This window comes from Phacochoerus africanus, chromosome 9 (genome assembly GCF_016906955.1).
Source record: "Phacochoerus africanus isolate WHEZ1 chromosome 9, ROS_Pafr_v1, whole genome shotgun sequence".
Classification (NCBI taxonomy): Eukaryota; Metazoa; Chordata; class Mammalia; order Artiodactyla; family Suidae; genus Phacochoerus; species Phacochoerus africanus.
Window position 1 is genome coordinate 76,299,161 of NC_062552.1, and position 20,880 is coordinate 76,320,040.

Here is a 20,880-nt window from a genome sequence, read left to right on the forward strand (position 1 = left end):
GAGAACAGCAGAGCGGAGATCTTCACATGCTCCTTAAAAACCATCACACACCATGAGGAACCTCATAGCTCTGAGACTTCAAAGTGCCCCAGCCATCTTTTAACAGGGAGACAAGGAAATGGACGCAACTGCTGGTCACATTCTGATGGCAAAGACCCCTGAAGAGAGGGGCTGTCTAGTGCAGCAAGATGCTGAAGGACTGGTTCCTGAGGCATCTTCCTGGTGCCACAACTCACCCCCCAACCCTGAGATTCAGCCCATATGGCCACAGCCTGGTGGGAGGGGCCATGCCAGGCACAGATCTTGAGCAAAGAAGACGTTAGTCATTTTCTGATGAGACCAGGGGAAGTGAGCAATTGCCCAGGGAGCTGCATGCCACATGTGAAGACATTTGGGTACACGGATATCTGGGATGTGTATGCAAGAATGGTCACCAGGATATCATTACCCTCTATCCCCAAAGCTGCTAGTGTATTAGGGTAATGGCTGTTTATTTTTATTTTTATTTTTTTAGGGCCAAGCCTGCAGCATATGGAAGTTCCCAGGCTAGGGAACAGCCTACACCACAGCCACAGCAACGCAGGATCTGAGCCGCGTCTGCGACCTATACCACAGCTCACGGGAACGCCAGATCCTTAACCCACTGAGCAGGGCTAGGGATCAAACTCGCATCCTCCTGGATACTGGTCGGATTCGTTTCTGCTGTGCCACAGTGGGAACTCCTAGCTGCTGTTTACTGAGCATCTCTGGGTGCCAGGCACTGTGCCAGGGGTGGGGCTACACAGGTAATTAAGACACAGCTCCTGCCCCTGGAAGAGGTGCATGTATATAGAACAAAGCCCACAGAGACAGAGATGACCAGCCAGTGCACAAATGCAATGAGGTGTGACAGGTGCAAAGTGTGGACCTATTCAGGGTGCAGTGGGGCCACAAAGACAGAGGGCTCAATTAGGGTGAGTTGGGGGAAGACATCAGGAAGGGCTTCACAGGGAGAGGCTCCTCAGCAGAGTCCTGATGCCAAGCTAGGACATTTGTTAGCACACCAAGGGAAACAATTAATTTGAATCATTGATCTCCCCATGCCATAGGCACTCTGATCACCTGTAGGCTGCTCTCCTCTCGAGATTTCTGACTATTGATGGTGCCTTGAGGATGACACAACACCATTTATCTTCACCATTAGTGAACCTGCCTGTGCGTACACACACACACACACACACACACACACAGAGCACACTGCTTCCCAACCTCCCTCTGGTTCACTGGGATTGTCCCAATCTCACTGCACCCTGCAAAGCCCGATACACACTGGCATTGATTTCTGCCATTTTGGTCCCTTGTCCAGCCAGCTCAGCCCAGCAGGAAATACCTCCCCTGCTTCTGGACTTCCCAGTCCCCTCTCATCCAGTAGCTCTCCGGTCTTTTCTGCTTCTCCCTGCAGAGCCCCAGCCCCATCCCTGGGGGACTGGGGGGTGTTCCTCACTGTGAGGGCTTGAGGGAAGGGGAGCAGCTGGTGCGGAATGGGAGCAGCGAATGGGGAAGACAGCAAAGATTCAGGCAGGCAGTGATTTTGGTTTTTTATTCTATACAAGTGGAGAGAGAGCCCCTGGGGATAGAGGGACAGCTCTGCCCTCCCAGGGGAGGAGAGGGCCCCCACCCCTAAGCTCTGCAGAGCAAGCAAGGCATTGGGAGCTTCCCTCTCTCCAGGTCGCTTCCTCCCTTCCTGTCCCTCACCCCTGCCCCCCACGCCTCATCCTGCCATCCTGAGCCTGTGGGACAGGGGCTGGCAGAGGGGCCTGGAGGTGTGGGGGCGGGTGGGGGGGTGGTCTGAGTCCTTGTGAGGCACATGTCAAGAGGAGGGCAGGGGAGGGTGCAGCAGCTGCTGTCAGTCGGTTCCTGGTTCACTGGTTCCTGCTGGGGACAAATCCAGGGAGCCCTGTTTCCTGGGCAGGGAGAGCCAGCCACCCCGTGTGGGGACACTGCGTCAGATGGATGGGTGGGAAGAGGCACCACCCTCTCACCCACCCCTCTGGCACCTGTGGAGTCAGGGGGCCGTCTTCTATCAGGCTCCAGCTTGTCACAGGACTGTGCCCGCCGTGTCCTCTTGGGCTTCAGGGGGGCGGTCCGGCGGCCTGGATCTGGGGGCCCTGAAATGACAGTCAGGGCAGGCCTGGCACATGAGTGGGGCTCACACACTGAGGGCTCATACAGGCTGTGACTGCCAGTTGTTTGTCACTCATCTCAAGACCAGAAAGGGACCCGATGTGGGCAGCAAGGCCCCAGAGATGCCCCCCACCCCTTCCAGCCAGGGGGCAGACCTTGGACCTCGGGCTCCTCTTGGTCCTGCTGTGAGCCAAGCCTCAGCCGGGGTTTGTTCATTCCTGGGGCCACACCCCCAGCCTCAGCCTCCTCCCTGCTCCCTGGCTCCTGGGGGGGACAGCGGCCCCTGGGCACAGCCACTGGCTTGGGGGGTCGTGGAGCTAGAGGGGGGTCCTGCAGCTAGCAGAAGAAGGGAGATGCTGCGTCAGCGAGTTAGTCCTTCTGCCTTATCAGAGTGTCTACTCCGCCGCCTTGCTGGCCCTCACCTTAGTGTTCCTAGCAGGAGCCGGCCTCTCAGCGAATAGGGCTCCCTCTCTCTCTTCCTCCCCATCTTGAGAGGCTGGGCTGGGGCTCTTGCAGCTGGGGTTGGGGGCACTCTCCTCAGCTGGGGGATGGGAAGAGAGGAGAAACTGCAGGAAAAGACGTTCTTTTTTTTTTTTTTTTTTTTGTCTTTTGTCTTTTGTCTTTTTAGGGTCACACTCTCTGCATATGGAAGTTCCCAGGCTAGGGGTCAAACCTTAGCTGCAGGTGCCAGCCTACGCCACAGCCACAGAGGTTAGGACTTCCCCCCAACCCCACAGGCACATCTGCATTTATGTCTCTGCTTTGGATGTCCCCTTCTGCTCTCACATTTCCTTAGCCTTAGGTCCTCTGGATCCTCCCTAGCCTGTCACCTCAGAGGGGCTTGGGCCAGGCTGACCCCCTTGAGCAGGGACAGAGCCAGGGCAGGGTCCCCAGGCCTGGTTGCCCATGCAGGGCTGCAGTGCCCCAGGGCCCTGCCAAGGCTGCAGCCTGGATTTCTTAGGACTCTCTGCCAGTCTGATTTAGATGATGAGGCTGGAGGAGAGGTGCCTGGCACCCTCACTGCCCCTCCCCCCACCCCATGGCTTTCTGTAACCGGAGCCTGAGGATATACCACCTGGATGGGGTTGTCTGTGTGCCTGTGCCTGTATCTGTGCGGCGCGGGTGAGGACGACCTGGAGAGTGCTGGCTGGCAGTAGGTATGTGTGGGCAGAGGGAAGCCCCTGACTGTTGTGGTTCCCCCAGATGAAGGATGGTACCCTGTTGCAGGTATCTTAACCACTCTGTGTGGGGGATGGGATAATCAGTGAAGATGCCCCCACGCTGGGTCAGCCTTGGGGGATAGGGCAGCAGACATGGCTTTGCCAAGCCTCAGGCCAGCCTGGCTGCTTGGGCACCGCGCCCTCATACCCTGCCCTGGGGTGGGAGTGGCGGAGGGGAGTGTCTACCTCTCCCCGTCAATTTTGTTGGAGGGTCACTTTCCAGACCTGTGGGAACTGAGGCTGACGCCAAGCTGACTGGCCTTTCTTTGCCACTCCTTAAGGGAAAGGTACTCTGAACCCAGCAGAAGGGAGGTATCATACTATGATCCCCTCCCCTTTATGCTGGAAGCTAAATAACTTGGACGTGAATGCTGTCGGGGAGGGTGGTGGCTGAGCTAGGCCTAACACCTGGGGTGTCTGACCCCCAATGCGGGGCTCTTGCCCCTTCTGACTGGGACTTTTCTGAGCGAACAGAGGATGGCCCAGTCAACTGTTTTTGGAGGAGACCGGAATGCTTGAGGGGGCCTGGCCTGGCTGGTACTGCACACCCTCTCCCCAGCCAGGGTGCTATGGAAGGCCTTCTTTACAGAGGGTGCATTCAGCGGCTGGCCCCTGCCCTAAAAATTCCTCAGAGCCATCCATACAGGGTTGCTCCTGTCTGCTAAACCTGGCAAAGCCACATCTGCTCTGTGGGGCCTTTCTGGGTTGGGTTGTTTGTTTCTCTTGGGTGTAGTTTTATACACATCCTGAAGCTGTTTTACTGTGTCACTTCTCACTGCCCCACCCTGGTTGGCTGCTGTCCTTTGGACACACCCCAGGCCTTCAGAGCTGCCGCCTAAGACAGGGCTTTCCATACCTATGTGCCACGTGGCCTCCGCGCGGCGCATAGCACTGAAGCTTGGCTTGGTGCTTTGGGGCGGTGGGGGGGGCTTCCAGGCTCCAGGCCCTGGAGTGGAGGGAGGGGGTGGGAAAGGGGTAAGGGGAAAAGGCATGTTAGGAGGGGCCCTGAGAGTGGGGTTGAAGGAAGGAAGGAAGCGAGGGCCCCCGTTCTCACCTGCATCGTCCGAAGAGCGCCGTTTCTGCCAAGCCTGGACGCTGCCCTCCAGGTCTGGGCCTGTGCCCTGAAAGGACAGCTGAGTCAGGTCATAAAAAAAGGCCCGTTGGAGTTCCCGTCATGGTGCAGTGGAAAGAATCCAACTAGGAACCATGAGGTTGCAGGTTCGATCCCTGGCCCCCCTCAGTGGGTTAAGGATCCGGTGTTGCCGTGAGCTGTGGTGTAGGTTGCAGATGCAGCTTGGATCCCGTGTTGCTGTGGCTGTGGTGTATGTAGGTTGGCAGCTGTAGCTCCAATTAGACCCCTAGCCTGGGAACCTCCATATACTGTGGGTGTGGCCCTAAAAAAAGCAAAATAAATAAATAAATAAATAAATAAAAGAAAAGTCCCCTCTATGGGGGACTGCAGTTAGCAAGTGGCTTCTGCTCTATCTTCTCATGTCATTAGTCCCTAGACACTTGGACCATTTTCCTCACAGACTGGCACCCACACCACCTCTGGGGGCATAAGAAATGGTTTACACAAGTGAACATACTGTTGTTTTAATAGTTATGTGTTTATTTTATGTGTAGGAGGAAAAAACAAGAGTAGTACAACAAGCTAGTGATTTTAAGGATGCTAAGGCTTAGATCTAGACTAAGTTTAAAAAGGTCAGTTGATTTAGTTTTGTAACTTTTTTTTTTTTTTTTTTTTGTCTTTCATCTTTTTAGGGCTGCACTTGCGGCACTTGGAGGTTCCCAGGCTAGGGATCTAATCAGAGCCGTAGCTGCCAGCCACAGCCACAGCTACAGCCACAGCAATGCCAGATCCGAGCCACCTCTGTGATCTACACCACAGCTCATGGCAATGCCAGATCCCTAACCCACTGAGCAAAGCCAGGGATCAAACCGGCAACCTCTTCCTAGTTGGATTTGTTTCTGCTGTGCCACAACGGGAACTCCAAAAAAGTCAGTTGATTTAAATAAAAATATTATGTAAATAGGGCTGTAGTGTGTGGAGAAGGTAAAAAGCAGTCACAATGGTGGTAATCAAGTCACCAAAATTTGGGAAACAGAGCTGGAAGTAAATATTTTTCGGCCTACCCACTTTACAAGGGAGCAGAGGCTCCAGGAAGTTAAGTGGCATCCTGGTCACTTAAAATGACAACACAGGGGCAAAACTGCACATGTAGGGGCAAAACTGAAGCTAACACATTTTTTTTTTCCTTTTTCTTTTTAGGGCCACGCTTTCGGCCCGTGGAAATTCCTGGGCTAGGGGTTATATCGGAGCTGCTGGCCTACACCACAGCCACAGGAACGCTGGATCTGAGCTGCATCCATGACCTATACCGCAGCTTATGGCAAAGGTATAGGTCATGGATGCAGATCCTTAACTCACTGAGGGAGGCCCGAGATCAAACCTGCATCCTCATGGATACTAGCCAGGTTCTTAACCCGATGAGCCACGACGGGAACTCCAACTAACACCTTCTAGCACCAAAACACTGCTCTCTCCACGGCCCTACCAGCCGCAGGGCCGTAGGAAGGGGAGGGTGGTAGGCAGGGACCCACAGGACCCTCGGTTGGTTGTCCAGGGCTCCCCTCACCTCTCGTTTCCCGTCGAAGCTCCAACCTTTGGCTCTTCCCAACCCAGGAAGGGCGACACCATGGACCCTTGGCTGCTGTGCTGTTGCAGGGGCCTGGCCCCCCTCCCCAGGCTCTGCCCCCTCAGTGCCCTGGAACAGGTTTTCAGGTTTAGAGGCAGTTCCTGATGGACAAGGGGCTCCACGGACAGCAAGGGAGCAGGGAAGCCCCCCACCCCTACTCCCCCTGCCTGGGGGCCGCCCTACCCAGACCCTGTGAGGAGTCCTTCCACTGCTCTCGTATGCACGCTGGGACTCCCAGCATGCTTTGAGGGCACCAAGCTTAGCCCAGGGAGCCAAGGAGTGGGGCATTGGGGTGAAAAAGTTCCCCTGAACCCCAAGTCCTAGCGTTCTCTCATTGATAGCCCGGGTGGGGTGGGTGGATGGGCTACATGTAGGACAGCAAACCAGGAGGATTTGGCCCTCCTGCCTCACTTACCATCTTCCTGCGGAAGGAAGGCCCCTGGCCCCCGCCAAATGTGGGGACAAGGCTGCTGTCCTCCTCTGGGCTCCAGCAGGGGGAGGAGTTATTGCCAAGGCTCGGGGGATCTGGGCTGGGGGGGCTCTCCTGAGTGGGAGGTGGGGGTGGGGGAGGAGGCAGGAGGAGCCCAGTGGTGGGGGACCCTGGCCCCCTGTCCCCCTTGAAGCTCCGGGGCCGGCGAAAGTGAAACAGGCCCCGGCGCCTCTTCTTCTGGAGTGGAGGCAGTGGCGGCTCCGAGAGGCCTGGCCGCAGGGTCCTCAGAGTCCGGGGGTAGCTGGGCAGGGTGGGGATGAGTTAGTGCCAAGGTCATGGGGGTCCAGGGTGGTGCCGGTGCTAGGCCAGTCCTGGCTCTTAGGACCTCCTGATTCCATTTCTCTCTCTCTTTTTTCGTCTTCTTTTTAGGGTCACACCCACGGCATGTGGAGGTTCCCAGGCTACAGGTCAAATCAAAGCTGCAACTGCCAGCCTACACCACAGCCAGAGCCACAGCAACTCGGGATCCAAGCTGTGTCTTTGACCTACACGGCAGCTCACGGCAACACCGAATCCTTAACCTACTGAGCGAGACCAGGGATCGAACCTGCCTTCCTCATGGATGCTGGTCAGATTGGTTTCCGCTGTGCCACGACTGGAACTCCCGGCTTCCCTTTCTCATCTAGTCTTTCCTGCCACTCCGTTACCCTATCCACGTATTCTCCGGCCATGGTGCACTTCCCTTCCCCACCATGGCCCTTAGCAACCTCTTTCTTCCCAGGCATGCCTCCCCCACCTCCTCTCAGGCTCTCCAAGGGCCCCAGATCCTTCTGGAGAGATGCTGGGGAGTCTGTGTGGGACGGTGGCAGAGCACCCCCTCCAGGCCTGGTACCACTAACCACCACTCCATCCCAGGGCCTGCTGTCCCCACCCCTCCAACCCTGCTGTGGTGGTTTGCTCCGGCCCCATTCTTTCCAGCTGTCCTGAGGGGATTCAGAGAACACGGGAGCTCAGGGCCAAGTGGGGCAGAATGAGAATGTGGGGGAAATATTCCAGAAAAACCAGCTTGGGGGCACTGCCATTGAGAGGTCTCCCTGAGAGCTAGGCAGACCCGGAAGCCCTTTGAGGACCTCGGGGCCTCCTGAAATTGGGGTGGGGGTGTGCCTGGGAGCCACACCTGGAGCTTTCATCCATGACCCTTCGGCTGAAGAAGTCCTCCAGCCCCTCATCCAGGCGGGTGGCCATCCCGTTCTCCTGACGAGACCCAGGTACTGGCACCTGCTGGGAGGGAAGTCCTGTAGGATATATCATCTGGGTGAGGAGGCCTTCCCTCCATCCGAGTCCAAGTGCAAAGGGCCTTCCCCTCCGCACTTGGACTTACCTTTGCTTGGCCCCATGGAAACTTAGACCTCAAGCCACCTAGGCATTTCCTAAGCTTGGCAGCTCTTGACTCTCTCACCAAAACGAGAACCCCACTGTGTAGCAGAAAGAGATTTTCTATCTGTGCCAAGGTCTAGATCTACCCGATCTGGCTAATTCCTTTTCCATAGTCTGCCTGGGCCCCTGCCCCATCCCCCAAAGCTAGTGCCTCTGGCACTGGTGTCCTAGAGCTAGAATCCCTGGCTCTGGCATTGCCAAGTGAGGTCGGTCCTCTTGTGTGGCCTGAGGGACTCACGCTAGGCCGTCCAGGTCCCGGAGGGGTGGTCCTGGGGGGCCGGGGCCTCCCTTGTGTTTGATGCCTTAGTTTATAGCCATGAGTGGGCAGCTCAGAAAGGCCTTCCCAGGAGCCACTAGCTGTGGGCTGGCTGCTCCCGAGTCCTGAGAACCAGCCAGGGGGGATCCCCAGGCTCCCCAGCTGGCTTTCCATGTCCTGAGGGCTCCCACCTGTGGGGACAGCAGTGTTAGAGGGACTGGCAGGAGGTCTGGGGAGAAAGCAGGCAGGTGAGACGGAGAACAAAGAAAGGGAAACAGGGCCATGAGCTTGGAGGCTGGAAGACTCACTAATGAAGGCAGACACTGGCCGGATCTTGCGGCAGCGTTTCTGCTTCTTGATGGCCATGGTGTCCTGCGGAGATGGAGGCGAATGGAGGGGACAGGTGGCAAGTCCCAGCAGCCTCACCTGGAGCCTCCCATTCCTCATCGAGCCTTCTCTTTAGAGTCTACCCTGCCTCCCTGTCCTCAGGTGGCTGAGGCACTGGGACGAGGGAAGAGGCTGGGTGGGATCGGGGTGAGGGAGGAGACCCAGTGAAGGGCAGAGAGTAGAGTCCAGGAAAGCAGAATGGGATAGCGTTTTGTAGGTTCAGGGGCAGGACCTAGGTTAAGGAGGGGAGTGGGCATGGGGGCACTCACGATGTTGGTCCCAAGTTCATCATCCGTGGTCTCCTCAAGGTCATGGTTCCGGCCTCGACCCCGGGAGGACAGATCCTGTCCTTGGCCCATCCCCCCTGGTGGATCTGACAGTGTCCTCAGCTGGGCCAAGTGTCGGGCCTGGGGAGGGACAGGTGTGAACAGGATCCTGAGGAAGCTGCCCCCCTCCCAGGACCTTGTTGGGGAGGGGCGGCGGGGGAAGATGGGGTGATGTGGGGTGGAGGGCCTGCCTGGGCCTTACCAGGCTCTTGTGGGAGTGGTATAGCTCCTGCAGGATCTCGTCCACTATGGAGTTGGTCAGGTAGGTGACGACTGAGAGCTTCACTTCACTGTGGGCACAGGTGGGGCTGCTCAGCTCCCCCCTCCCTGCCCCCGAGCCTCCGCCCCAGCCTCCCCCAGAGGGCCACGGAGACATCTGAGGTCTACCATCCAGTTCCACCCACAGCCCCTCCCGCCTTGGGGTGTGTGGATGTGGAGGGTGGACGAAGAGGAAGTGAGGGGTAGGAGGAAGAGAGGGGCTCTGGGTCAGGTCCCCGGAGCTCCAGTGGAACAGGGGAGAGTAAATTGGGGGTGCCGAGTGAACCCTGCTGGTCTCTGCTGTGAGAGCAGAAATCGGCAGCATCTTGAACCTGGCTGTTTCCCACGCAGGTTGGTGTAATAATTTTCCTTTGCTTTGGTGACAGGTTGCGCCCTGATTGGAATGGAAGAGCTCTAGGGGCCATGAACACTTGGGGGCAGAGGCTGTGCCGTCCATGTACCCCTCTTCTTTGCCTGTGCCTCCGAGGAGGCTGTCCTCTGTGTCTAGGGGGTAATTCCTAGGGTAGGTGTGTGGCTACGTGTGTGTACACCTGTGTGCACTGCCTGGCCTCCAAAATCCCAGCTCAGCACTTAGACTTCGAGGGCAAAGACCAGTCAGACCCTAAAGAGCAAGGTTGCAGTTGGTTAAAGATTCATCCCTCATAATGGAGAGTGTGTCATTCATTATTCATTGCTGATCACTGGGCCCCAAGTCCCTAAGTGCTCGAGGCCAAGTCCAGCCGGCCCCAGCCCCACCCCCGCCTCTCACTCCAGCTTGTTCTGAATGTCCTGGCCCGCCTGCTCCAGCAGCGCCCCTCGGATGAAGTTCCGGGGCACAGTGACACGCTCGGCCACATTGCTCAGCATCTTGTTGTGCCCTTCGGCCACCCGCATGGCCACGGGGCATAGCTCCTGCGTTAGGCTGACCATGGACTCCAGGATCACCTAGTAGGAGGGGAAAGGAGGCCGGAGCCCCAGGGAGGGCAGGGTCAGGGCTGGCACCACAGCGGAAGGGACTCCAGCCTGTCTATTCCAGCTCTTGCCAAGGTCACAGGGCTAGTTAGCAGCAGAGTCTTGGACACTCAGGCTTCCTCACATCCTAGCCATCCTAACACATGGACTATGGACAGAGGGGAGTCAGTCCAAGGATCAGACTCCAGAGGGAGAGGTCAGAGATGAGGGGCTAAGGCTGAAGGTAGCAACAAACATCCAAGCCCGGGTTCCTAGCAATGCCTCTCCCAGTGGGAGTATGGTCTCCTCTCTTCATTTCCTTCTTGCGCACAGTCCTCTCCCCAGGCTGTCCTCAGCCTTCTGCTTAGGGCCTTGGGCAGCCCTGGCTTCCTCCCTGGGACTTGCCTGCAGCTCCTTGTCCACAGCCTTGGATACCTCACTGGCTACTGACTCCAGCCTCTGCCGCACAGGCCCGTCATTGGCCAGCATGTGGCCCAGCTCATAGAGGCTGGGAAACAGCTGGGGAAGGAAGGGGCTCTGATCAGAAGGGCAGAATCAGGCCTCACTAGGTCCCTGGGGACCCTGGGCTAGGAGGGCAGATGCCCGGAGCAGGGCCTGCACACTCCTGGGCTGGCATGCTGGCCTTCTTGGGCCGTCCAGACCATCAGGGGCAGGTGGGGCTGCGGAGAGCTCACCGCCCGGGAGTTCTTGGCATCCTTGATGAGGTCCCGGGCGTAGAGCAGCTCATCCTGCACAGGCTCCAGGGGGCACAGCCTCAGGGCCCGAACCTCCTCTTGCACCCGTCCGCACAGCCTCTGCAGCATCTGTGGCACAGGTGGCAAGAGTGTCAGGGGGAGACCCCGGGCATCTTCACCTTCCCAGGTGAGCCCCCCGGGCTCCCCATTTCTGGGCCCAGTTAGGCAGTGCTACTGGTGCCAGCACTGACGGGTAAGTGTGATGGGGGGGGGGCTGTTCCCTCTTCTGGGGCTGCCCTCTTCCATGCTTGGTGCAGCTCCCAGGCCTGTGCCCCCTTGCCAGCCCCCTTGCCGGCTGTCCCCTCGCTGTTTGACCACATTTTCTCTCACTTTGAGGACCCACATCCTGCACATCTCGTATTTTTGCTTTCCCACGTGCTCGATCCAGTTGTGGACATCACACAATGCCTCTGTCGTGCTGCCTCCCCACCCTGCGCTCCATCTCATGACACCCATGCCCAGCATGCCCTGGGCGTGCCCCCTGTGGCCCAGAGGGAAACGTTTACTTGCTCGGCGCTGCTGGTCACCAGGCCCTGCTGCAGCCTGAAGGCCTGTTCCTGGGGACACGTCTGGGAATGGTTATTCCTCACCAAGCACCACTGGATCTGGAGATGATGGGTTCGGCAGGGAGAGGGGGTGAGGGCCAGGTGGTGCGGGCTGACCCCTGCCCCTTGGGTTCCACCCTGCTTAGGCTGCCACCTTCTGCCAGACGTCCTCGGTGCGCTCGGGGGCGCTGCGGTAGGCTTGGGAGATGTCGCTCACAGGGAAGGACATGAAGCGCAGCGTGTGGTTGCTGTGGGACAGAGCAGCACAGCTGGGGGGGCAGAGGTGTCAGGAGAGGCACCCGCTCCAACCCCCACCTCTTGCTGACCAGCCCCCTCTCCTGGGGCCCTTCCTAACCTTTCCGCGCAATTAGGTCAAGTGGGCTGGGTTTGGGCTGGAGTAGTCCTGGCCTGGTCCAGGTTCAGGGAGGCTGGGGGCCTGGGTCAGGGCCGGGCCCTGGTCTACTCACCTCTCTAGGGCCCTTGCAATGTCCAGAAAGCCCAGGGCAGATGTATTGTTCCGATCCCACAGGATAGTCCTGGGGAAAGGATGAGCACTAGGCTGTTACCCCTCCCCCACCTCTTTTTTTCGGGGGTGCTGTACCCACAGCATATGGAGGTTCCCAGGCTAGGGGTCCAGTCGGAGCTACAGCTGCCGGCCTATATCAGAGCCACAGCAATGTGGGAACCAAGCCCCGTCTGCGACCTATACCATAGCTCACGGCAACGCTGGATTCTTAACCCACTGAATGAGGCCAGGGATCAAACCTACAACCTCATGGTTCCTAATCAGATTTGTTTCTGCTGCGCCTCGACGGGAAGTCCACCCCTCCCTCTCTTAGAGGGCAGGGACACCCCCCACCCCCCTAGGCAATGAGGCTGACTCACAGATGATTCTGGGAACCAACTCTGGTTCCCAGAAACTGGCGGACAGAGCAGTGAGGCAGCAGGGAGGGCCTGTGTAAGGCGGGGTGGAGGGCTGGGGCTCAGATCAGAGGGTCCAGGTGTGGGCCCCACCTGAGGGAGGAGTTTATCTGCAGGGCCTTAGACAGCATCTTGGCCCCGATGTCCTCCATGCCATTGCCGCTCAGATCCACCTTAGCCAGGCAGGTGTTGCTGCCCAGGGCGTTGATGAGGATGCTGGTGCGAAGCTTCAGCCGGGAGTCTGCCACGGACAGTGACTGCAGGGACTGTGTGGGCAAGTAGGGGGTTGGGCCCTGTCCCCACAGATCCCATCACCGCAGGTCCCCTCCCAGGCCCAGGCACTCACGCAGTCCTCTTCCTGGATCAGCTGCACCAGCTTGTGGAGGATCTCCTCCAGGGTCCTGCGGGGAGTGGGGGCTCAGAGTAGGAGGGAGGGGGCTGGGGTCATGCTATTGGAGCAGCAGAGAGGTGGCCAGAGGCAATACAGCGAGCCCCAAAGGATAGGAGGATGATGGCGTGAGGGTCTGTGGGTGGAGGGAGGGGGCCTCACTTGGCTTTGACGTTGAAGTTCTTGCCCAGGAACAGGTGCTTGAGAGACTTGTTCTTGCCAAGTGCAGGCACCAGCGTCAGGAGGTCCGAGTCAAACCCTGGCCAACAGATGGGAGAGGGCTGGCCTTGAGGCCCAAGGCTCACCAGAGTCTCCTTAGGGCTTTTCCCCCATGCTCTAGGCCCCTGTCCTCACCTGGCCTCCAGGAAGGGAGGTGCCCCCACTCACCATTGTCTGACAGATCTAGGCTGCCCACACAGGTGACAGCCCCCAGCTGCTCCTGCAAAGCCTGGGCTCCAGCTGAGCGCAGCTGCAGGGACACAGTGTGGGGGAGGGGCAGGGAGGCAGGGTAGGGGTGGAGGAGAGGGCACTTTTAATGCTGAGAAATAAGAGTAGTCAGCCAGGATTCAAGGTCAAACCAGGTCTCTTGGTGTAAAATCAGGAGACCCTTTCTCTCTCTCTCTCTTTTTTTTTTTTTTTTTCTTTTTAGGGCCTCATTAGCAGTATATGGAGATTCCCAGGCTAGGGGTTCAATCAGGGTAGGGGTTCAGAGCTATAGCTGCTGGCCTACACCACAGCCACAGCCATAGCAGCAGCAGCGCCAGATCTGAGCCGCATCTGCAGCCTACACCGCAGGTCACGGCAATACCAGATCCTTAAACCCACTGAGTGAGGCCAGGGATCTAACCCGCAACCTCATGGTTCCTAGTCAGATTTGTTTCCACTGGGCCACAACGGGAACTCCAGGACCCTTTCTCTACACCAGATCCTTTCTTAGGGCTCTCTTCCCTCACTTCCGTCAGGAAAATCTGGGGCGGCTGCTCTGGAGACAGCTTCCTCCTGCCCTCTGGTGGGGGAGCGTGGTATCTCCCACCTCAAAGAGGTCACGCAGGAGCTCCTGGAGACTGAAAACGACCTCTAGATAGAGGGACGCAGACCACAGTCCAAGAGGGGACAGAGGGAATGTAGTCAGGTCTGGGGGGGGTCACAGAGGAGTAGCGCGGAGGCCTGATGGAGCCAGGGCTTGACTTAGGTCAGAGGAACGAACGATGGGGCGATGGATGGGGGACTGAGGGCTCACCTCGCAGCTGCTGAGGTCCAGATGCAGATCGCTGAGGTGACTGTTGAGGGAGAGGCCCTGGAGCAGCGCCCTGTGGGAGGAAGGTCAGCAGGCCCACCTTTACCCCTCACCCCGTTCTCCCGAGGTTCCCCCTTGGACGCCCCCCAACCCTGCACCCACCCGACCTGAGGGCCTCCAGGGGTAGCCTTGTGGCCGACAGGTTGACGTGGCTCAGAGTGTAGGCGCTGCTGAAGAACTGCTTGAAGGCCGCTGGGGCTTCCCGGCCCTTCCTGCGGAGACACCTGGGGTCAGCAAGGGAGGGGGCGCCTACGGCTGGCCCTGCCCTCTGCACCCCTGTGCCCCCACCTGTGGGAGCAGCTGTTGCGCGCCAGGTTGAGGTAGGTGAGGTGGGAGCAGCAGCCATGGAGCAGGGCACCCAGAAGCTGTCAGGGGAGACAGGGTGTGTCTCGCGGGGCCAGGATTCCCTCCTCTCTCCCCACTGAGGTCCTGGTGCTTCCCCCTCGGTGGGCAGTCTATGCGGGCCCCACTGTGCCTGTCCACGCAGCCCCTTCAAGCCTCAATTTTCCCTCTGTGGAAAGTGGGTCTATCCCACCCGCTTGGCCCCCAGTGGTGTGAGAGGCTCACAGGCAATGGACATGGAAAGCCAGGGCCACCGCAGGCTCATAAGGTGCCTGGTTCAAGTTAGGGAAGGGATCCTGTCCTCCTCCTTCTGCTCTGAGTGGGAGTGCCTAGCTGGGGAATGGACCTGGGCTGGCTCTTAGGCACAGCCAGAACAACCAAGACACAGTGTGGCACAGGTGTGAGCTTTGTCATTGCTTTGTAATTCAGCTGAACCTGAAACCATCTGGCCAGCTCTGCCCACCTCCATACTCAAGGCGGGGGTGAGGCAGAGACCCACTCTGGCCTCCCCAGATCCCTGCAGGCTGGGTTCCCCCATCACCAAGCCCTCACCGAGTCAATGGCACAGTCAGTCCCCGCCAGGTCCAGGTGTACCAGGGCGTTGGGCTGGGCCAGGAAACTGTAGAGGGCCTGGGAAGGAAGGACAGAAGGGCTGCAGGGGAAGAGGTGACAGAGCCCCTCCCCTCCTAGGGGCAAAAGGGCAGAGAGTCCAGGCTCTGAAGCCTGAACGTGCTTCTACAGGGGCTTGAGGCTACATTCATGCACTCACATTGGCCTCGTCTGTGGCGAGCAGCCCAGGGTTCTTGCTCAGGTCCAGGTATCGAAGGGAGCTGGCAAAGGCCGGATTGGCCCCGAAGGTCTGGCCCAGCGCCTGGAGCCCTGCGCACAGCGGGCACTGGGCTGGGTTGGCCCCCACCCCCACCTCGTTCCCTTGTACACAGCTCTTCCCCGCTCCCGAAATGTGGCTCCTTTCCCTTCCTTGATTCCTGGAATGCTGTGCGACTGCGTGGGTACCCTCCCTGGGGCTCAACACCTAGGCAGCACTGTGGGGGCCGGGTGGGGGGGGTGGGTCCGAGTCAGAGATCAGGGGTCCTGGGGCAAGTACCTCGAGGGGAAATGGCAGTCTTGGCCAGGCACAGCTTGGTGAGGCCAGTGGGAAAGCAGAGGAGCTGCTGGCTCAGACTGAGGAAACCTGAGGAGAGAGAAATGGGCCCCCTGAGAGGTGGGCAGTAGGGGCAGGTGGTACAGAGTCAGACTGGGGGCTTGAGCGGATGCCGGCCTGGGTCAAGAATGGCAGAAATGGGACAGGGGCTGGCATCAGGTCGGAGAGCCGGGTTGGACTCTGGGTTGGGACAAGGGGTCTGCATTGCGGTGGGGGTAGGATTCAGGGCTGGGGCTCACCCTTGTCCTCGATGGGGTTGTGGGACAGAGTGAGGGCATGCAGCACACAGCTCCCGTTCTCCCCAAACACCCCGGCCAGCTTCTGGACAAAGTCCCTTCAGGGGAGGGGAGGAAGGTTGTGTTTGTCCCAGGCCCCGGGCTTCCCCTCCTCCTCCACCTGCCTGCCTGGCTGGGGCTGCAATGCTTAGAGGCCCCCACCGGCGGGGAGCAGCTTGGGGCCTGCCAGGGAGTTTGTCACCACTCTGGAGTACCTGGGAAGTTGTGCAGAGACAAAGCCTAGCTTTGGGTCCTCCAGACCAGAGCAGCGCACTCTGCTCAGTGGTTGATGGTGGAAAAGGGGCAGGGCATATGGAGATACTGGGGAAAGCCATGGAGTTGGGGGGGCAGGAGGCTTAGGTGTGCCTTGCCTGGAGCCCTCTTGGGGCCTCAGTCTCCTCTTCTGTAAAGCGAGGAGCCGAATTAGATAGTTCAGAGGCCCATAGCATGCACTGAGGTTCCGGGACCCTAAGAATACATCAAGGGGTCACCACTGCCCAAAGAGGAGGCTGGCCTCACGTCTTAAGCCCAGCGTTGTCCAGCACCAGCTCTTCCAGGCTCCCCGACTTGCTGAGGGTGTGTAGCACCTGTTCGAGCACTTCAGAGCCCTGAGGAGAGTGGGTCATGTGATCAGGAGCCAGAGAAGGCATGGCTCTCCCCTCCCCACCCTGCCCCTCCTAGACCCTACCAGCCGCAGGTCCTTGCAGTAGAGTTTGGTGAACCATTGGTTGTAGGCCAGGGCTGCCACCATTAGGGCCAAGTCTCTATGGGGAGATTGAAAGGGGCAGGAAAGTGGTGAACAGGTGGCTGGGGCAGAAAGAAAAGACTAAGGAAGGGATGGCTGGCCTGGGGAAAGCCTAGAGGAGTGGAAGGCAGTGGGGGTGCGGGCTGGGAGACAGAGCTGAGGTTGTGGGTGGGAACGGAAGAGAGAACCTAAAAGGGCTGGGGCTGGACAGGGTTTGGAATGGGGGGGTTGAGTATCACCTCCATCTGCTTACCGGCTCTCCAAGTGGCTGAAATCCAAAAGATTGAATTCCCGGTTATCCTCGGCATGATAGATGGTGTCCACGTCCTTGGAGAGGTGGAACAGGCTCACACCTGCTCCCCTCCTCCTCCTCAGCCCCCTGCCTCTGGGTCCCGCCTGCCCACCTGCCAGGTCCCTGCCCAACGCACCCATTGCACCTCCTCACGGCAGTGCAGCCCGTTGTAGTCACACAGGGCAGCGTAGGTCTCGGAGAAGCCACCTGTGGGGCAGGAGATGGGCTGGCTCCTTGAGGGGTAAGGGGGTGGGGAACAGACTTGGAGTTTAAGGAAAGGTCAAGGTCATTGTATGTACCCGTGTCCTGGGGTCCTGCTACATTGTGAACCTCTGAGGTCCGGGAATGTGGAGTCTCAGGGGAGGCAGAGCCCTACACCCAGAGGACTCAGAGCGAGGGGCAGGGTGGGTAGGGTGTGGGCCCCACTTTCCTCACGTCTGCCCTGCTCACCACAGACACTGTGCGTGGTGGATGTGGAAGTCTCAGAGTTGGGGGATGTGTCTCGGGGCCCTTCTGGGGTGTCCGCATTTCCACGCCGGATTAGACTCCTGGAAAATGAACAAATCCATCCCAAGAGGGGGAAAGAGGCTCTCAATTCTTTCTCTGTTATAGCTTCTGGATCCCCAGGAAAAGCAGGAGCGGGGACATGAGAGCTCTTCTCCTTGGTGTCTCAGGGGCCCAGGTGCAGGGGAAGGAGGGAGGCAGGAAGGGAGGTCTCCACACTGTTGAGAGACTCCTCCTTTGCCACTCACCCAGGGCCAGGGCAGACCTTGGAGAGGGCAGAGCTCACATGTCGGGTCACCTGGTCCACACTCTCAGCTGATGGCAGCCGTAGGCTCACCATGCCACGCTCCGTCTCCACTAGGATCTAGGGGAGAGGAAGCAGTGGGGCCTCAGATGCAGGCTCCCTCCTCCTGCCGGCCCAAGGGTGAGGCCCAAGCCCTGATGCTCGCCTGGTTCTGACTGAGCGTGTTGAAGGCGCGGATCTCCAGGACATTGAAGGAGCTCTCCACCTGTGGGGAGGGGGCACGGGAATGCCCCGCTCATGGTCAGAGCCTGGCTGCCAGGCTCGGGGTGGGGGGAGGGGGGAGGTGCATGCCAGCTGCTCTCCTGCTCGTCAGCCCAACTCACCTTGGCTGGGACTTTAAGGGGGAAGATGTGGAGGCGCCAGGAGGTCAGGGCCTTCAGAGAGAGGAAACATCAGCAGCTCATAGGAGCTTCCTGGGCCCTAGTCACACTGCCCCCTTCAGCCCGTGTGCACCCCTGTTGGCAGTGACCCTCTGCTCTGGAAGCTCCTCCCCATCATGCCCCACCCTAGGCTCCTGGACATCCACGGAGTCCAGCCTCCCCATGCCCCAGGCTAGGTCTTTTCAGCTCTCTTCCACCTCTGTCTCCTCTGTCGCCCAGCCTCCTTGCCCTTCTCTGCCCGGGTGCCCTTGATACCCCCTCTCCTCCCCCAGCCCAGTGCCCTCACCAGCACTCGGTCCTCGAACTTCTTGGGCTTCGTCTCCAGCTTCACACGGTGTTGTTGGAGCACAGCCCCTTGGCTCAGGCATCTTCGGATGCTGTCTGCAGGCGGGGGTGGGGTGGGCTGCTCAGAGCTCTCCTTACTCTGGCAACCCCCACTTACCCAAGGTGCTCCAGGGGTCGGGTGGGAGGGGAGGGGAGAGAATCAGAGAGAGGCAAAGAAGGACCGGGACTGAGACCTTTCCTTCTTGGGTGACTTTTCTTTTTTATTAGAGAGGCTGGAGGGTGTGGAGAAAACCGAGGGGGGACAGTAGCTGAGTGACACTGTGGGAGAATGTGAAGGATTTTTCCGACCCGTGTAGTCCAGCAGCTATGGACACATCCACAGTGAGTCAGTGTGGGGAGTGTGGGGGTGTCCCTTTGACTATATTTTAGGTGGTCTGGGTGTGAGTGTCTGCCTTTTACTATGCATGTAAAGAAGATGCCAGGGAGCCCGTGTGTGGTATTGGTGGGCATGGCTAAGTGTGAATGAGTATGCTGTGCTTGCAGTTGTGAAAGGGGCATAGAGCCAGCCAGTTCTGAGTAGGGGGTAGGGAGGTAGGAAGGAGTGTTTAAATGAGTCCCAAACCCATCTGCTGGCGGAACCATCCAGATATCCCAGTATGTATGTGCATATGTGTGTGTGTGTGTGTGCTGTTTCTGCAAAGATATGTGTACACACATCTCAAGATTGTGCTTGTGTGTCTGTGGAGGTGTGGGAAATTGAAACGGTGCAGAGCATGCCTCTGAGTATCCTTGAGCGTCCTGGTCTCTGCGTGGGCTAGCCTGTGCTCCCGCCTCTGGGGGTCAGGGTTGTGGCAGAGCTAGGGGATCGGCCCTTGGTTTGGACCAAGTCTAAGAACTGCTGCAAGGCAGGAGAGGCCTTGAGGTGTTGGGTGTGGGGTAGAGAGAAGAGGGCAGGCTGGGACCGGGGCTGTGGTAGGAGAGCTGCAGAGACCCTCCTCTTGGTTTTTGCTCCAATTCGGGCCCTCTTCCCTGACTCCCTTCTTTGCCCCACTGGCCGGGGTGCAGAGACGGGCTGCCATGGGGCTCTCTGGAGCCAGTTCCGGGGCGGGGCCCAGAGGAGGAAGGGTGTTGAGCCCAGAGGCGGTCAGGACCTGGGGCAGCTCCCATCACCCGGCGGGGCGGGCCTGGCCCCGCCCGGCGGGGAAACCGGGACTCTCTGGAGGAGAGACTGGATGCTTCGCCGAGGGTTGGGCCAGGATTGCTGAGAGTCAGCCCCAGGGAGCGTAAAGGGACTGCACCTGTCACTGAAGATCGGGACGGGCGGCTCTGGGACAGGAAGGTCCTGACAGGGTGAGAAGAGGGGGCCAGCGGAGGATGCTCTGGGGACAGCGATACCCCGAGCTGGGATGCAGGGGCAGGGGGGTGCCTTGGAATGGGGATGCATGAGGGGCGGGAGGCACCGGGGTGTACCGCGGAGAGGAACGCACTGGGTCTGGGAGGCTCCCGGACGGGGCGTCCCGGACACCACCGCAGCCTCGTACCTTGCAGCTCGCGGGTGAGCTCCGCGCTGGACTTGGCCATGGCGGCCGTTGCTGCCGGTGTTGCTTCAGAGGAGCCGCTGCCGCCGCTGCCGCCGCCGGGGAGCCGCGGCACATGCTAGACCCGGCTCCGGCAGGGCCCCGGAGCTGAGCGCTGCAGCAGCCGCGGAGCCCGCTCCTGTCAGGGGCGGCTGCGCGAGCGCTCCTCCCCCCGCCTCGGAGCGCCGGGTCTCCCGCCCCTCCCGGAGAGGTGCCAGACTGAGCATGCGCGCCGCGCCTCGGAGCCGCGTGAGACCCCGCGCGCGCTCGCGCCCACCCCTCCCGCCGGCCCCCGCGTGCGACGCCCTGTGCTTGTCTCCTGGAGCCCCGGCCATCTCCCAGGCGGGGGGCAGGGTCCCCACTTTTCGTGTCACCCCACTCCTCGGGCACTGTGAGCAGAACCCATTTCTTTTGTTTGTAGCTCTGTGTACCCCTTGCCGGGTCATTCTTGCAAGGCTCCTCCCTTTTCATTTCTTGCTCGGGACCCGTCCAGGTTGTCCTTGCTGAACCGCGAAGGAAGGAACTCGCGGCTGAGGGCAATGTCGGGAGAGGACCTGGCCGGATCTAGAGCAGTTTATCCTTCTTTTCCCGCTTGCCCAGCCTTGGGGATCCCTGCGGCGTCCTTGGCACCGTCCCCGAGGGTGTGCGGCCGAGAGTAGCACCTGGGAATTCCCGCGCCACCTCCTCCCTGCTGGCAGCTCTGCAAACACCTCCATCCCCATCCCGGAGCCTTACGCTCAGGTCCTGGAGACAGGGAGGAAGGCTAAGGGGATGCAGACTTTGGGATCCAGGAGAACCTTAAGGGCATCCCGTCCACTCAAATTTAGGCTCTCTGCTTGGCTAACACACCTATGCACCCTACGCTGAAAAATGAACATTGATTCAAACCACTGTGATCATTTGCATTTTCTTTGCACTAGATTTGCACGTCGTTGATTTCTAACCCTGTTCCCTCCAATCCAGGTTTCCTTCTCCCATATC

At 59.2% G+C, this 20,880-nt stretch overlaps 1 protein-coding gene across 6 annotated transcripts; it reads right to left on the minus strand.

Annotated features, from left to right (window-relative positions):
* Window positions 1–1,564: 1,564 nt before the first annotated feature.
* Window positions 1,565–20,055, minus strand: CARMIL3 (capping protein regulator and myosin 1 linker 3). Of its 6 annotated transcripts, XM_047795371.1 has the most exons (40): window positions 19,864–20,055; window positions 18,324–18,418; window positions 17,981–18,031; window positions 17,803–17,862; window positions 17,602–17,717; window positions 17,300–17,397; window positions 16,986–17,056; window positions 16,811–16,884; window positions 16,501–16,576; window positions 16,332–16,420; window positions 15,777–15,871; window positions 15,481–15,567; window positions 15,145–15,254; window positions 14,928–15,005; window positions 14,322–14,398; window positions 14,141–14,245; window positions 13,977–14,046; window positions 13,124–13,205; window positions 12,899–12,995; window positions 12,695–12,749; window positions 12,442–12,614; window positions 11,895–11,963; window positions 11,582–11,675; window positions 11,389–11,487; window positions 10,823–10,951; window positions 10,533–10,646; window positions 9,946–10,121; window positions 9,121–9,208; window positions 8,862–8,999; window positions 8,514–8,577; window positions 8,188–8,396; window positions 7,690–7,790; window positions 6,498–6,813; window positions 6,023–6,151; window positions 4,438–4,504; window positions 4,240–4,329; window positions 2,586–2,704; window positions 2,319–2,499; window positions 2,037–2,147; window positions 1,565–1,911 (listed from the first exon to the last, which is right to left on the minus strand). In XM_047795371.1, the coding sequence occupies exons 1-40, from the start codon at window positions 19,901–19,903 to the stop codon at window positions 1,886–1,888; spliced, it is 4,119 nt and encodes a 1,372-aa protein (XP_047651327.1). In that variant the 5' UTR covers window positions 19,904–20,055; the 3' UTR covers window positions 1,565–1,885. The 6 variants fall into 6 exon arrangements, with proteins under 6 accessions (XP_047651327.1, XP_047651326.1, XP_047651325.1 ...); XM_047795370.1 differs by having other exon boundaries at window positions 7,690–7,793; window positions 8,188–8,577; window positions 19,864–20,048; XM_047795369.1 differs by having other exon boundaries at window positions 1,565–1,914; window positions 7,690–7,793; window positions 8,188–8,577; window positions 19,864–20,048.
* Window positions 20,056–20,880: the final 825 nt, after the last annotated feature.

What these genes read in the sequence shown, in the direction of transcription:
- CARMIL3 (XM_047795369.1), bottom strand. Translation starts at nt 19,903, where the DNA reads ATGGCCAAGTCCAGCGCGGAGCTCACCCGCGAGCTGCAAG. An exon ending in GCTCACCCGCGAGCTGCAAG is followed by an intron (nt 18,419 to 19,863) that starts GTACGAGGCTGC and finishes CCCCGCCTGCAG; the next exon opens with ACAGCATCCGAAGATGCCTG. An exon ending in GGAGGCCACGTGGCACATAG is followed by an intron (nt 2,705 to 4,239) that starts GTATGGAAAGCC and finishes CCCATCCCCCAG; the next exon opens with CTGAGGAGAGTGCCCCCAAC.